The 15753-nt window shown below is 37.8% G+C and overlaps 1 protein-coding gene across 3 annotated transcripts in view; it reads right to left on the reverse strand.

Moving 5' to 3' along the window:
* The window catches only part of nfatc2a (nuclear factor of activated T cells 2a), a 167405-nt gene that overhangs the window by 67376 nt on the left and 84276 nt on the right, over nucleotides 1-15753 (reverse strand). For all 3 annotated transcript variants that reach the window (XM_063041478.1, XM_063041477.1, XM_063041476.1), the window contains exons 7-8: nucleotides 4166-4221; nucleotides 2750-2879 (exon numbers count right to left, since the gene is read on the reverse strand). In XM_063041478.1, the coding sequence (XP_062897548.1) occupies nucleotides 2750-2879; nucleotides 4166-4221 (186 nt within the window). The remainder of the gene's footprint in view (nucleotides 1-2749; nucleotides 2880-4165; nucleotides 4222-15753) is intronic.

The raw sequence follows: 15753 nt of genomic DNA on the forward strand, positions 1-15753 counted from the left end.
AGAGGACTAGAATATAAAAGAAAGTATATAATGTTGAGGCTTTATAAAACACTGGTGAGGCCCCACTTGGAGTATTGTGAGCAGTTTTGGGCCCCTTTATCTTGAAAACGATGTGCAGACATTGGAGAGGGTTCAAAAGAAATTCACAAAAATAATTCTGGGATTGAAAGACTTATCACACAAGGAGCGTTTGATGGCTCTAGGCCTGTACTCAGTGGAATTCAGAAGAATGAGAGGTGTCCTCATTGAAACCTATTAAATGTTGAAAAGCTTCGACAGAGTGGATGTGGAGGGAATGTTTCCTATTGTGGGGGAGTCTAAGAACAGAGGACACAGCCTCAGAATAGAGGGATACCCTATAAGAGCAGAGATGAGGGGGAATTTCTTTAGCCAGAAAGTGGTGAATCTGTGTAATTTGTTGCCACAGATAGCTGTGGAGATCAAGTCATTGAGTATATTTAAGGCAGAGATTGCTAGATTCTTAATTAGTCTGGGCATGAAGGGATACAGGGATAACGCAGGAGACTGGGGCTGAGAAGGAAATGTATCAGTCATGATGAAATGATAGAGCAGACTCAATGGGCCAAATGGCCTAATTCTGCTCCTATATCTTATGGTCCTATATGGATAAGCATTTAAAAGGCAAAGGAGACAATGAGGAAGAGTAAACATGAGGGGAGGATATGACTTTCATGGTGCCTGATGGTCATTTGTGGTTTTAATTTGGAAACAGAAAGAACAACTCTTCATTTCCAGCCTCCGTGCTATGCTACATATTTCTTCTATAGTTTCCTTTTATGCTGACCACATGCAGTATTTTTGTCTTGAATCACTACACGGAAGACCGGTTTCCGGATTACAGCTGGCCAAGTTCTGCCAATGGTCAGGGCAACCCAGATGTGCATCAGGTCACTTACACCGGTCATCTGCTTTTTATTTTCAACTGGAAGCATACTTGTGCCTGCTATCAATATAATCCTGAGCACTTTTATCTTTAATTACACTAATATTGGAGGCAGTGTATTTTATTTATTATATAATGATGAAATAGCTCTTCCCCCATCATGCTTAACGCCTGTAACACTGGAATATAGCTTTCAATTTATAAAACAAGAGGTTTCACCTAAAGCATTAAGGGATTAATTTGCCATGCACATACATTACTTCCAAGTTTAGAATACTATTTCATGATCAGTGAAAAGTAATAATACAAACCTTTCTTAAAGAACTCTCAGTTTCAGACTGTAGGATTAAATGATTGGATATTTTGTTTCGGCAATAAGAATCTTGTGATCATCCAGTGGGAGTATACTGGTGGAAGGAACACACCACCTCACAGCCACCCACCCAGGTATCTCATCAGGCATCTGTTGCCCCACCAGTCAGAATCTACAGAACCAGACTGGAAGCAAGTTCATCCTCATTCCTGAGATACTGCCCAAGTATTAAATTCCACTCAAGTATACTCATGTCATAAAATCTATAGCTAACTGCGCTTAGCTGCTTCACACTGCACAGTCTTGGTCACTTTCATAAATGATCTTTTGGATACTTTGACATTCTTATGTACTTCTTTTCTGCAAAGAAGTCTGGGATAAGAAGTTGAAAGTCAGTAGGTTGCCTTGGGTTCTGTTTTTTCCCTGTCCTCTGCAGAAACTTCTCAGAGTTTTAAATAGTAGTACTGGATTGCAATATAAGAATTCACATAATATATTTTACCCTCAGGTTTGTTATTTAATAAAAGGCAAGAACGGAAATGTATAATACTGATGATGCATAATGTATTTACAGTTGTATGATAAAAAGTCAACCAGTTGTGGTGTTGAGCTATTAGTCTGTATTCAACTATAGTATAAATGTCTGTATAACTATAGTATCCCTGTTGTAATATCTGTATAAATACAGTACTCTTTTGGTTCTTGTAGTATTTCTAACAATGTGAACAAAAAGCCTCACTTTCGTTAAATGTTCCAACCATTTCAAAATAAAGTAAATTTAATATCAAAGTACATATATGTCACCATATTCAACCCTGAGGTTCATTTTCTTGCGGGCATACTCAATAAATCCGTAACAGAATAATAGTAACCATAATGGAATCAGTGAAAGACCGCACCAACTTGAACATTCAATAAATGTGCAAAAATACAACAAACTGTGCAAAAACAAAAAGAAGTAATAATAATAAATAATAAGCAATAAATTCTGAGAACATGAGATGAAAAGTCCTTGAAAGTGAGTCATTTGAGAACATTTTCAGTGATAGGGCAAGTGACGTTGAGTGAAGTTACCAGCATGTCTCCAATTCACTCACTAAGATACTGGAAGGTAACCAGTTAATTGAATGAACAAACAAAGGCCACTTCGTTTATAAAAGAAATTACTTGGCGCAATGTAGTATTTCCCTTAAGCATGGCTATTTCCATCAGGCAGGCACCTCTCTACAGAGGTGGCCAGTTTTTGCAAAACTCTGTTCTAAACATTTACCACATGCTAAATTCTTAAAGTGGTACATCCCAGTATTATATAAGTCACATATGCTACAGTATTGAGTTGTCCTGATGCACATTATTGTTGTCTTATAAACCGACATGGGGATTATTTTCTTTTTAGTCTAGTGGAAGCAGAAAAAGTTTCCTATTTCACCCAAACAATAATTTAATGCTGATTGAAATTAAGTATTATTATGGGTTACTGTGCACAAAATTTTATGGAATAGATGTCCACAGACATCCTTCGGGTTATTTACCTGTTGGAAGATACGTAAATCTTTGTGGTTGGCTTCTCTTCCTTTTCCCGTTAACAACACAGAAGGTTACTTTGGCTGGTGTGCGAATATGCTGGTTCCGATAACGTGGAATTTCAACAAAGAGCATATTCTAAACAGAATGAAACACAGGGTAAAAATATTGTGATTATGTGGTGCCTTTCTCACATATCCCTGTGGCGTTACGGAACTGCAAAAGACAACAAATAGAGTTATGTTTTAAAACATAGAACATAGAAATCTATAGCATATTATAGGCCCTTCAGCCCACAATGTTGTGCCGACCATGTGACCTACTCTGAAAACTGCCTAAAATTACCCTACCACATAGCCCTCTATTTTCCTAAGTTCCATTTACCTATCCAAGAGTCTCTTAAAAGATCCTGTTGTATCCGCCTCCACAACTGTTGCTGGCAGTGCATTCCACGCACCCACCACTCTCGGTGTGGAAAAACTTACCCCTGAAAGACCCTCTGAACCTATTTCCAAGCACCTTAAAACTATATCCCCCTTGCGTTAGCCGTTTCAGCCCTGGGAAAAAGCCTTAGGCTATCCACACGATCAATGCCTCTCATCATCTTATACACCTCTATCATGTCACTTCTCATCCATTGTCACTCCAAGGAGAAAAAGCAAAATTCACTCAACTTATTCTCATAAGGCACACTCTCCAATCTAGGCAACAACTTTGTAAGTCTCCTCTGCACTCTTTCTATAGTATCTACATCCTTCCTGTAGTGAGGTGACCAGAACTGAATGTTTTATTGCATCTCTCAGCTGCCACATTTTTAGCAGATGCTTTCCATAAAGTGAAGTCAATGAATCAGAAAGGTGGAAGCTGAGTTGATGATCCTTACACATCCGTCTAATATTGGGGACAAAGTGATTTGATTTCTTAGGATTTAGAAGTCAGAACATCAGATTCATGCACCTTATTCACATTATCACTGAATTAATAAGGTTGTGAGACTGATATTCTAACATCTTAAGAATCGATAGTGTAAGGGTTCAAAAAGTTTGATAAATTTTCTTTATAAAAATTCATAAAGCTTAAAAACATTTAACTTCAAGAAGCATTTGACTCTTAAACAAGAGAACAATTTTTGGATAGACTAAATTATATTCATATTTTCCTTCATTTTCCACTATAAAAAAGCTTTGTCAATGGTGTAATAGGTAAAAATAAAACTAATTTATCCCATAATGGAATGGGGTTGTGCTTTATCATTTCTGATACTTTTCTTTCAGTTCATCTTTCTTAGCTGCAATCAGCATAACTTAAGCCATCTTTCCACTATTGAAGTTTTCTGGAAAATCTGCAGATGGAGAATCAACAGATTCCCATCACTCATGAAAAGCACGTCTGACTATAAAGCATGTTTTCATCTTCATACTCACCGACTGGCTTTTGTCTTTATCTACTGTTGCCTCTACCTCCCATATCTGTTGTCCTTCTGAAAGAAATAGTTGAACAAAATTGAGAATGAATAATTTACAACAAAAAAAGGTTCTTTAAAAATAATGCTATTTCTCTACAGTATTTCCCCAACTGAACTTCCAGTGCTGTTCTTGTGCATCTGGTGGCTACATCAAAATAAACTTACCACATATTGTAAAAATGGATTTGTACATTGACCAGTATATATGCAGTTATCTGTGTAATTGATGTCCCCTCTGCACCTTGTGGTGCATTGAGTGGCAACCTTGCCGTTTCTTTAGCATTCTGTCTGTTTTTTGCAATGCTGAGTTGCTAGCTTGACTCTCAACCCAGCACGGAAAAGCATGCAAGGAGCTGGCTGGATTCGAAGCCGGGGCCATATGTCTAAAATTCCGGTACTGATTCACCACTGGCCAACAATCAGTGTGATTACAAGACTTAAATGCAAATTCATAATATTCCAAGTGTATAAAGTCTGGATAATGTATACCTTGCATTCATACAGAAGCTTAGTTTCCATCATTGTAGACAGCTTGCCCAGCTAACTTTAACAATATCAGGTGATGGGATGACTGACTAAATACCAAAATGATAAGCAAAAGAGAATAATGGATTTAGCTGATCCATTTTTACAAAGATAATCTTGTATTTTCCTCCATAGGTTCCAGTGATTCAGAAAACATTACACTAGGCTCACAGCGTCAGTGTGTAAAAAAACATTGGTGATAACATCCTTCCACATCCTTCGTGAGTCTTAACAGTATTGTCCAATAGGCTGTACTCATATAATGAAAGTGGCTTCCATAAAGCTCTTTCTAAAAAAGTATGAACACATAATATTCTCTAGGTTTAATAATATATTTTGCATTTTCATATGGAAGGTCGAAGATGAATGTTATCCATATATACAATGCAATACCACCCCAAAATAAATAGCAAATTAATTGCTTAAGGTTAATCTCTGCCAAGTCACTTTATAAAAATGATTCTGTACTGAAAGAGCATGAACTCTTCATAAAGGTATCAGCGTTATTCAGTGATCTACATCAAATTTGGAATCAGAAGATACTACTGACCTTGTGCTGCATGGTAGTGTTCTACATAGCTACAGAAGCAAGATGAAACTTTGCAAGGACGTCATCACAGTGATCCAAGCGCACTACTAGTGCAACCCATTCTGTTTGATAGATTGGGGGTTGTGTGTAATGGTGGAGAAAAGGACAGAAGAAAAAGTACATCCAACAACAGCTGACAGGAGCAATCAGCTCTTATAGGAAAGTGCATTCTAGGTATAGTCCAGGAATTTAGGAAATTGTTTGAAAAATTGATAGGAAGAAGTTCAGACAGGTTATCCGGATACCACATTGCAGGGTCTCATTTAGAGCTGGACAGAAGAGAGATTTCAGTGGCCCAAATGGGCAGAAAGCCTTTCAACCAACAAAACATTTGGTGAAAATAAGAGGTCAATGTTTAGAGCTGGGCCTGAGAGTGAGGAATGAGCTAATGTTTGGCCATTGCTGTAGCGGACTTGGAAGTGATTTGAAACGGGAGAACCAAGGCGAATCAGAGTCAAGGTGTTGGAGCCCAGGCCAAAGGGTGATGGATGACCCGCTGTTCAGCCAAATTAAGCCCCAGGCCAGATTGGAAACATCAACTATGGGCTGAATTGAGCTGACAGGGCCCAGACCCAAGAACGTATCAAAGCAGCAGGGCCTTGGTCGAGAGGAAGGAATGACCTGAGGTTTGACTGATCTAAGCGCTGAGCCAGATTGGAAAGGTCAGGGTGTCAGGGCCAGAGGTGAGGGACAGGCTAGTATTAACTCACCGCTCCATGGGGTTTATTCATCTCTGCGCTAATCTGAGGCTGTGGCCTACAACTAATGGGCTGTGGCTGGCTTCATGGCTGCGTACTCACTTTCGTGAACTTCAGTTCTGAATGGTATCAGCTTGCTTTTATTATTTGCAAGGTTTGTATTTTTTTCTGCACTTTCAGTGTTTGATGGTCTTTTTTTTAATGGGTTTTAATGGTTATCTTTGTTTAGAGGCTGCCTGTAAGGAGATAAATCTCAAGGTTGTATATAGTACACATACTTTGAAAATAAATGTACATTGAACTTTGAAATGAAAGAAATTCAAGCACCTTAACAGTAGATAAAGTGAAAATATAATCCTTATATTCTCTGTCAAAACCTCCTGCCTTATTACTTGCAGTACTTCCAACTACATACTACCTCCTCTCTCCTGCTCCTCAATCCTTACATAATACTAAGACCATAAGACATAGGAGCTTTCAGTAAGCCATATGGCCCATCATGGAATTGCTTGTATGTATTGTACAGATTATTTTCATTGGGATTCCGAATGAACCTGATTTTTCCCAATCTAGGTGCATTTTAAAATCCCCCATTGTTTATTCCCAAAAGATAAAGATAACTTGGTTTTGCAGATGTGTCCCCTTCTACGAGTATAAATTCAATTGTAATTATTGCTTACCACTTTAGATACAGTATTGGTAAAAGAGCCCCAGGAGACAAAAGAACATGAGAACTTAAAAAATAGGAGCAGGAGTAAGCCTAGCTTGCTAGTAAGCCATCAAGCTTGCTTCTCTGTTCAATAAAATCATGGCTGATCCAGCCAAAGACCCAATGTTCTGCTGCGTTACACTTAACTGCCTTATCTCATTTCTAGGTAACTATTTATAGAATATAAACTGTAACTTCTTTGGTGAATGGACTTCTGTGCTTTTAATTTCTAAGAAAGGTTACCTCAATTTACAAAACATTCTAGTATTCAGCTGAAATAGAAAGCTGAGGCTTTCTGAAGCAACATGCGAATTATTGAAATATTGCATTGAAGTTAGTTCTAACTCTTTATAAAAAGATGACTCATTTCAAATTATACACAACATGCTGTATATTTTAAGAAACTGCAATTAATTTAGCAGTTTGGTATTTCTGGAAATGCAACACTTGATTTATTATTTGGCTACAAAGAATTTTATTTAATGAGCACCAAACTCTGAGTGCAACCATTCAACATTCAAATGAAATTTCTATTTTTATGTTCATATTTGGAAAATGTCCAAGCACAAGGCTAGTCTTGTGAGCCTCCTTGTGTACCTCACAGCCATGTGGGTGGCTGCAGGCCCACTACACTAAGTGCAGCATTTGCGGCATGCGATTTTGTGGGGCAAAATGAGGCTGCAACAAGGATAAGCACAAGCCTTATTAACATTGTTTAACGATGAAAACCAAATCCATGATCCACATGAATCTCACCCCTATAAAATGTGCACATTAGCCATCCTCTGATCTAGTCTACTTGAGTAGGCTGCTTATAAGCACACTATAGTTTCGGCTGTTCACAAAAAGTACTTGCAGTTGCAATATGTTCCATATATTATTTGGTTTTGCTTTGCCGTCTACCACATTTTTGTTATTACTCTCTTCATTAACTTTTATCTTTATTCTCTGCTGTTACTGAAATTAAAATCAAATGCTTAGGCAAGGATGAGAATTACAAAGAGCATCAGCGCAATGCAGCTCATAGAGGTTTACGGCATCGAAGGCCAGTCAGTAAAAATTTGTGCACTAGCTCTTTCATGCAGCCATTCAGATATATGCGTTAGCCTTCTTTCCTTTCCTGTTCACCTTTTTCATATTCAAGAGTGTTTTCAATATCCCCATTAAAAGGCAATGGCTTCTCTATTAGCTAGTTCTAGTTCTAATTATTAACTATTCTAAGAAATTTCCATTCAACTAAATTTCTCTCTCTCCCTTACCTCATTCAATCAGTATTAATGTTAAATTGGTGACTGCCCCTCATCATGGATTCCTCAATTATCAAAAATACAATGTTCCCAAATTGCTCAATTTAAACTTTTTCCATTTTCTCCAATAGTTTTCCATCCAAATCATATCAACATTTAGCATTGTGACAGAGATGCAATGTTTTGTATCTAATTCCTAGTCAAGGCTGCTAAGAGCCCCAGGTCTAGAATCTATTACCACTTGTCATTCTGCTATTCTTAAAGTTTTCAGTCTTCTTCAATGGGCATAGGTAATGCCTCCAAACTGTCTTTGTCTAGTTTAGGCATATTCCAACAAAAATGCAGTAGCCATGTTGCACAGGTATAATACTCCAATGATTTTTTTTTGCTTTTCTTTCATAAAAGCTATGATTTCTTGATCAGGAAACTAGCTTATACCCATTACTGGCAATTACCCTTCAATTGGTGCAAAGCCAAAAATACGTAAAACCACTGCATGCAACCTGTTGGAAAAATACTGCCTTTAAGTGATCTGCTTATTTTTAATCAGTGGAATATGCATCTTACTTTGCATCTGTGGAAAACGTTCAGTACATTTGCCTCATTAGATTTACGAACACTTAATTAAGCGAGATGAATATTTGAAAAGAACAAAATAATAAGAAACAAAATACAATGTAAAAGTTATTAATTTAAAGATAAAAATTTCACTGAAACATGTCCTCTTTCATTATCCTTTTATCTCTAACTGCAGCAGCTCAAACAAAGATGCTACTTGGCTTCCTGCAAAAAAAACTAATTAAAATAATTAATTCAGTTCATTTCAGCCTAGATTGTAACAGATGGATACCTGGAATGAGGCTGGCCATCTGACTCAGACACAACTTTTTTAAATGCGTTTGGTTTCAGTAAAGAGGGTATGAGAAAAGTATTTAGTACTTCCTAATCACCAGAAGACTTGCAGTCTACCTTTAATCATCTTCTAAACCAGGGCTTCCCAACCTTTTTTTTGCCATGGACTAATACCATTATGCAAGGGTTCCATGGACCCCAGGCTGGGAACCCCTGCTCTAAACTGTGCAATGCATTCTACCCTGAGACTGTTCAATGCTGAAAATGGGTAATAAGAAATACTACTCTCAAGTGTCTTTGAAAGCCATAAAGCCAGAAAATAATTGAAAGGTAAATGAAAATCTATTAGGAAAAGGTGAAGCTTCTGAAAAAATACATATGGCATTACACAAGTAAAATTGCCATTAAGGTAGACTATATTAATATTAATACTTGATTAATTCAAGTCTTTAAAAATAACCTTTGCTGGCAATTTACAGCTGGCTTGATCATTCTCCAAATTAAATGCAGTTCTTTGCCCATTGTTGCTATGACATAGAAACAACACAGTACAATAGATTCTATTAATATGGATAATCTACTTTCTTACTCATCAACACTCAAATCATAGTGTACTGAATGGAACCACTTTCGTCTGCTTTAAACTATAATTCACCTTAACTTTATTGGAAGACTTTAGTGTGTCCTTGTGCAGTCACTACATTCACAGAAGCTAAATGCTAGTACACTCCATTGTGCTTAAGGATAACATCCAGATAAAGTTGGATTACAAATGAAATCTCAAAGCAGGACATGTAGTGAAATAAAACCATTAAATTGTAGCCAAAGCTCAGCAAAATATAAATTCTGTCCTGCATAAATAGTCAGCTCCAATTTTAGAAAACACTCAGAGAATCAATCTGCACACCATTTACTTCTGAAGGAAATGGGAGGATAAAATAACCTAACTCCAAGTTCATAGTGCAAGTGTAAAAATGTAGGGAACTATCACACAACAGTGTAAAACTGGATTACATATTTATGATAAAATATTTTTTCATAACCAATGTACTAAAGATGTCTGTCTCTATGACTGACTCCAGAGAACATTTTGAATTTGGATCTGTATCCTTTAGTCTGCCACATGTGGATAAACCTGTATGCGTCAAGCATATCTGAGACTTGATACTGCACATTTGCTTGTCCTGTGTGAGTATTACTCCCTGTTCATTATTGCTAAGACAGATTTAAAACTCCCACAGCGTTGAGTACTGTACTGCATAATGTGACGGTCACAACATTTTCTAAGTTTAGTTCTGTCCTTTTCACTCTCCTCTTCACTCCTCCTCCTTTCTGGCCTCATCTCCTTTACTTCGTCTTCTTTCTCTATTCCATTAGTCTATTTTTTTCTTTTTTGCAGTGCAATATTGAGCTGTGTAAGCAACAGGTAGGAACACTACTGCAAGGCCAAGCAGGCATGTGGATTACAGGCTGAGTATCAGAAGCTATTCTATCTACATCAGTGAAGTACAGCTGGTACAGGTGTTGCCACACAAATCCATTTCCTCAGTTTAAAACTTGATCTGTGATGTTGCCCATGTGGAGTTTGCATGTTCTTCCTGTAACTGTGGGGATTTCCTTAGCATGGACTTGGTGGTTGAAAGAGCACTGTCTGGTATCACTGTATGACTCCAAAGTTATTCTGTGTTGGTCCTCTGCATAGTTTTTGGGACATGAGCACAACCGCATTCAGTATCAACAAGAGTGTGTGAAGCTTTGTAATGACTGCACCAAATGTATCAAAACTAAAGCTGTCCGAACTTTCCTTTACTTCTAGTGCTGAGGATAATGAGGATTCAACACCAGAAGGGGGAGGACTGTAGCATAGTGGCTAGCATAATGGCATTACAGCACCAGCGACACAGGTTCAATTCTGCCACTGTCTCTAAGGACTTTCTTCCCATGATGGTGTTGGTCCCCTCCAGGTCCTCCGGTTTCCCCCCATGTTCCAGAGATGTACAGGCTGGTAGATTAATTGGTCGCACGGGTGTAACGGGGGGCTCGCTGGGCTGGAAGGGCCTGTTATCATGGTGTATGTCTAAAATAAATAAGCATCCACTGTGCAAAAAAAAACATAACTTTTAGGAATGAAGTGGAATTTGGATTTTCTGGCGTACACAGTGAAAACACAAAATAAGTTAATGTCTATTATGGATTAGATTAAATTGTTACATACACTAACAAATTCTCTTTCTAAAGAGAATCACCCAACACCCACCAACTCCCACTGTGAATGAACCTTGGAAATCAAGGACACTGCCAATTCGACCTGGAAGAATGTAGTGTGTGAAAGACAAATGTAGCCTGCTTTACCCTGTTTAACACACAAGGACAAGGAGCCTGCTGATCTCCTGCTAGAAGATCAAGCCGAAGTTTTTTAAAATAACCTTTCACATCATCCGATTTGAGTGGGGGACTAAATTCAGCCTTGCCTAGGGTTTGGAACATTTGGTTTTAGACTAATTGTCTTTTAGTGGAGCTAATTTTATGCAAGCATTAAAGCTCTTTCATTTGCTCCATAGAAGTTTGGATTACCCTGCATTCCAACATCATTTCATTGACCTCATTTACTGGTGATCCACTGTAGAAGAAAGCAGCATGAATTCTAAACTCAGCAGCCATCCAATAACTGGTAAGGTTGTTAATGGAGCCCATGAGAAATATAGTATAACAAGTTTTCTTAACATTGTAGTAAAAAGGGAGTTGGCAAAAAATGGGCCTGGTTTGCATTATTAATAATGATATATTAAGAAGCACAGGTAGGCATATATTGACCACCAATATATCTAGAGTGGTCCTACACACCGTCAGAAGAACCAGGCTTTTGTTTATAGTCATAAGAGACCCTTTACTTAACCATCTCTCATTCCCTAATCACAGGCCATGTCTGGAAATGAGACAAAAATAATAATGTGTATTTATATAGTGGCTTTAACATAAAATGACTCCCAAGATATTTTGCAGGCTGACATAAGGGAAAGGAGCACTGAGCTATATGAGTGGAGGTTAAAAAAGGTGACAAAAGGATGAACTTAAAAGCATTTTTAATGGAAAAATTATGGTAGGTATTCAGATAGATAGTTGAGGGGATAAGAGTGAAGGATGATGTGAATAAAGAATGAGCATAAGTCAGAAAGAACTTATGTTTCATCTTAAGTTCAGCTGCATCTTATAAATTTCATGAAAGGTGGAGGAAGCAATGGCAAAACAGAGGGCACAGGTGTAATCAAGGAAGAGGAAGTATCGTTGAGGTTTTCAGAGTACAGACTGATAAAAGCAGTGTTGTAGAGTCAAAGCAAACTTCATGGTTGAGAACATATTGGGATGAAAGGCCCAGAGAAACAAATCCAATGCAATTAGTGAAGGCTTATTGAAAATATAGAGAAATAACAACATTACAATAAGCACAGATTCCAATCCATCCATGATATTGCAAACTCTTCAAATGAATATAGTTTGATTCACATTTACTCAATCTAATTCCTTTCATCTTTATCCTCTTTTCCTTCATTCAAGTTCAAGTTCATCTGACTGTACTTATATGCAACCAAATAAAACATTCCATCAGACCACAGTGCACCCACAATATGTATATCACACACAGTGCATAAAACAAAATATTACCACAAAAAAGTTAGTAAAAATAAAATTCCAAATGCATGTGAAGTGCGCAGTAAACAGTAAACAGATCCTAACCAATCTATCCTGCAATGTTGACACAAGTAGAAATTTATTTTTGACATACTCCTGCCTCACTGTTGCAGGCAGCATGATGCATTCCATTAGTTTGTGCATGTCAGTGGGTGTTCTACAGCACCTTCAGAAAAAAAACCAAAATGGTATTCAAGATGTAGCTTTCAGGAAATCCCCGGGCAAATCTTCTGCCAAATTTATTAATCGCAGAAGTGAATTTAATGGTATTGTTAAGTTTTCTAACTCTATAAACTGATTGAAAGAAAAACACAGGATCCCAAGGATAAACATGTCCACTCTGTTTTATGCTATGGTGGTGCAATGATGTATGACATTCACATATTTAGTACATATAATCCATAACAAATTAGGGAGAATAGGTCAAGAGGAGCGTCCTCTTTTGTAAACTTTTCAGGTTCCTCATTTGCAAACTTTTCAGGTACTTCCTTTTCCAAAGGTAAAAGGAGCAATCTGTCATCATCTCCATGATTAGTTGTCTTCTTGAATTTGAACTTGTACTTGTGTCCTCCAAGAAGCAGATCCCATCTCTGCTTTCATACTGCAGCTGTTAGTGCAGCACCCTTCTGTGGCTTGAAAACGGACACCAGTGGCTGATGATCAGTAATGAGGGTAAACTCTCTCCCATGCAAGTACTGGTTGAAACGTTTTACACCACAAACCAGACTCAAGGCCTTTCCATTAGCCAGTGCATATTTTTTCTCTGCAGCGGTAAGGGAATGTTGATGCAATGGATATGGGGTGTTTACTTCCATCACTCATAACATGTGGCATGACTGCACCTATACCATAAGGTTAGGCAGCACAGGCAAGCTTCACTGGACAATGTGGGTCATAGTGCATGAGTATAATGTTGAACATCACCATTTCCTTTACCTTTTAGAAAGTCATCTCACACTCTTTTGTCTATTGCTATTTCTTCCCGATAAGTCGTAATGATATGAAGGGGTGGAGCACAGGAGCCAGATTTGGCAGGAACCTAAAAAAGGAATACAACTGTGATACATCCTTTGGCCTTGGGGCATCCACCATTGCTTGAATTTTCTCAACAAGCTTGAGCGACAATGGTGTGATCACAGTAAGTGATGCTTGGTTTAAAGATTATACATTTGTTGTGCTGTGCCCTGACCTGATAATCTTCTTTTTAACATTGCCTTAGATTTTGAAGAGGTTCTTTGCCATTCATACCAGTAACAATGATGTCATCCAGGAAACGCTGAGTGTCTGGGCAGCCTTGCAGCACCTGGTCCATAGCTAACTGCCAAAGTGCTGGTGGAGATGCTCCTTCAAAAATCAGCCTGTTATAGCGATAAAGCCCTTTGTGGGTGTCTATTGTGAAAAACACATTGGACTCTTCTTCCATCTCCTTCTGTATGTAAGCCTCAGTTAAGTCCACTTTGCTGAAGAGTTTCCCTCTCGAAAGGTTTGCAGAGATATCATCTACACTAGGCAGAGGGTATTGATCAACTTTCAGTAATGGGTCAATGGTATCCTTAAAATCACCACAGCTTCTGATGGACCCATCCTTCTTGGCTTCTGGACCACTAGTATTGCCCATGGGCACCATTAAACCTTGAAAAGAATTCCTTCAGCCGCCATGTGATCTAGTTCACTGGCTATATTATCACAGATGGTATAAAGAACTGGATGGGCTTTGTAAAACTTGGGTGTGGCATTTTCATTTAGCACTATTTCACCCTTGATATGTTTGAGTTTTCCAGTGCCATCCTTGAACACTCCTGTGGCATCATCCAGTACCTTTCTTAAGTTTCTTTCAGTTGACTCTATTGCAGGGGATGTGGCATACAAATGGTGAATGGATCTCCATTCAATTTATAGTTGTCTCAGCCAATCATGGCCCCACAATGCTGCCCCCCCCCAGTTTTTACCACATAGAAGTCCAATGTGACTTGTTGTATTTCACTATTACTAAAGTCGTTCCCACGGGAGTTATCTTTTCACCTGAATAGGTTTCTTAGTTGGATATCTGAGGCTTCGACTTAGTATCTTTGAAATGCCACTGAAACTCATTTTGTGTAATGACTCAAACAGCTGAACCAGTGTCTAATACTATTTTAATTAATATGCCATTTACTTCTGATGTAAGGCATATTGTTTTCCTATTGTTAATTTCCACATTGTAAATCTCAAGGCTACTCACTCCTGTGAGATTCTCAACATTGTCAGATTTTTCATCAACAGCATGCATATTAGTGCCCTTTTTGAAACTACTTCTCAACATTTTATCTTTCTCTCTTCCCTGTGTATTTTTGTCTGGCTAACATATTCCTAAAATTTGCCCCACTTTGTTGCATTTTCTATAAACTTTGCCTTTTAACCTGCAGTGGTCTGGTGTATGTGAACCCTTGCACAATGGTAATTCAGTTTGTTTGATCAGACAAATTTCTGTTTAGACATTAAAATTCTGTTCATGCTCACTTTCTTTCATGACTGCAACTCAATTGCATCTTTGGCTGCTGTTTCGATTGATACAATAATTTTAATTGCTATTTTAAATGTGAGTTGAGCTTCAGTTAGTAGCCATTTTTGAATGTTTTCTTGTGAGATTCCACCAACTAAATGATCTCTCAGTGCATCATTAAGACCATTACTGAATTGACAATGCTCAGACAACTTCTTCAATTCAGCTACTTAAGCTGAAATGGGCTCACCTTCATTTTGATTCTGCTTATGAAACATAAAGTCTTCTGTAATCAACAATGGTTTCAGTTCTGAATGTTCCTGCATTACATTTACTACATGTACAAATCTCATTTCAGATGGTTTGAATAGAGCAGTCAAACTTCTAAGAAAATTGTTTGCTTTTCCACCAATTACACTAGCAAAACTGGCACTCATTTCTCATCAGATGCTCCATCTGTTTTAAAATACTGTTAAATTCATTCAGTATACATAACCCAGATATCTGTTGCGCAATTGAATGATTCGATCTTTCTGAAGTAGCCAGCCATTTCTCATTTTTATTTATTATTATCACCTGCTACTCACTGTTTAGGATCCTGTGAATTTGTACATTTTCTGCATGTTTTCAACTTGAATGTCTCTTTCTCCCCCTTGCAAAAAAAAATGTGCTGCACTGTTATTTAAATTGAACGTCTCACTGCACTTCAATAGGTAGGTACTAGATCAACTCAGGTTCATTTTAAAACTTCCTTG

The sequence above is a fragment of the Mobula hypostoma genome, chromosome 2 (genome assembly GCF_963921235.1).
Source record: "Mobula hypostoma chromosome 2, sMobHyp1.1, whole genome shotgun sequence".
NCBI lineage: Eukaryota > Metazoa > Chordata > Chondrichthyes > Myliobatiformes > Myliobatidae > Mobula > Mobula hypostoma.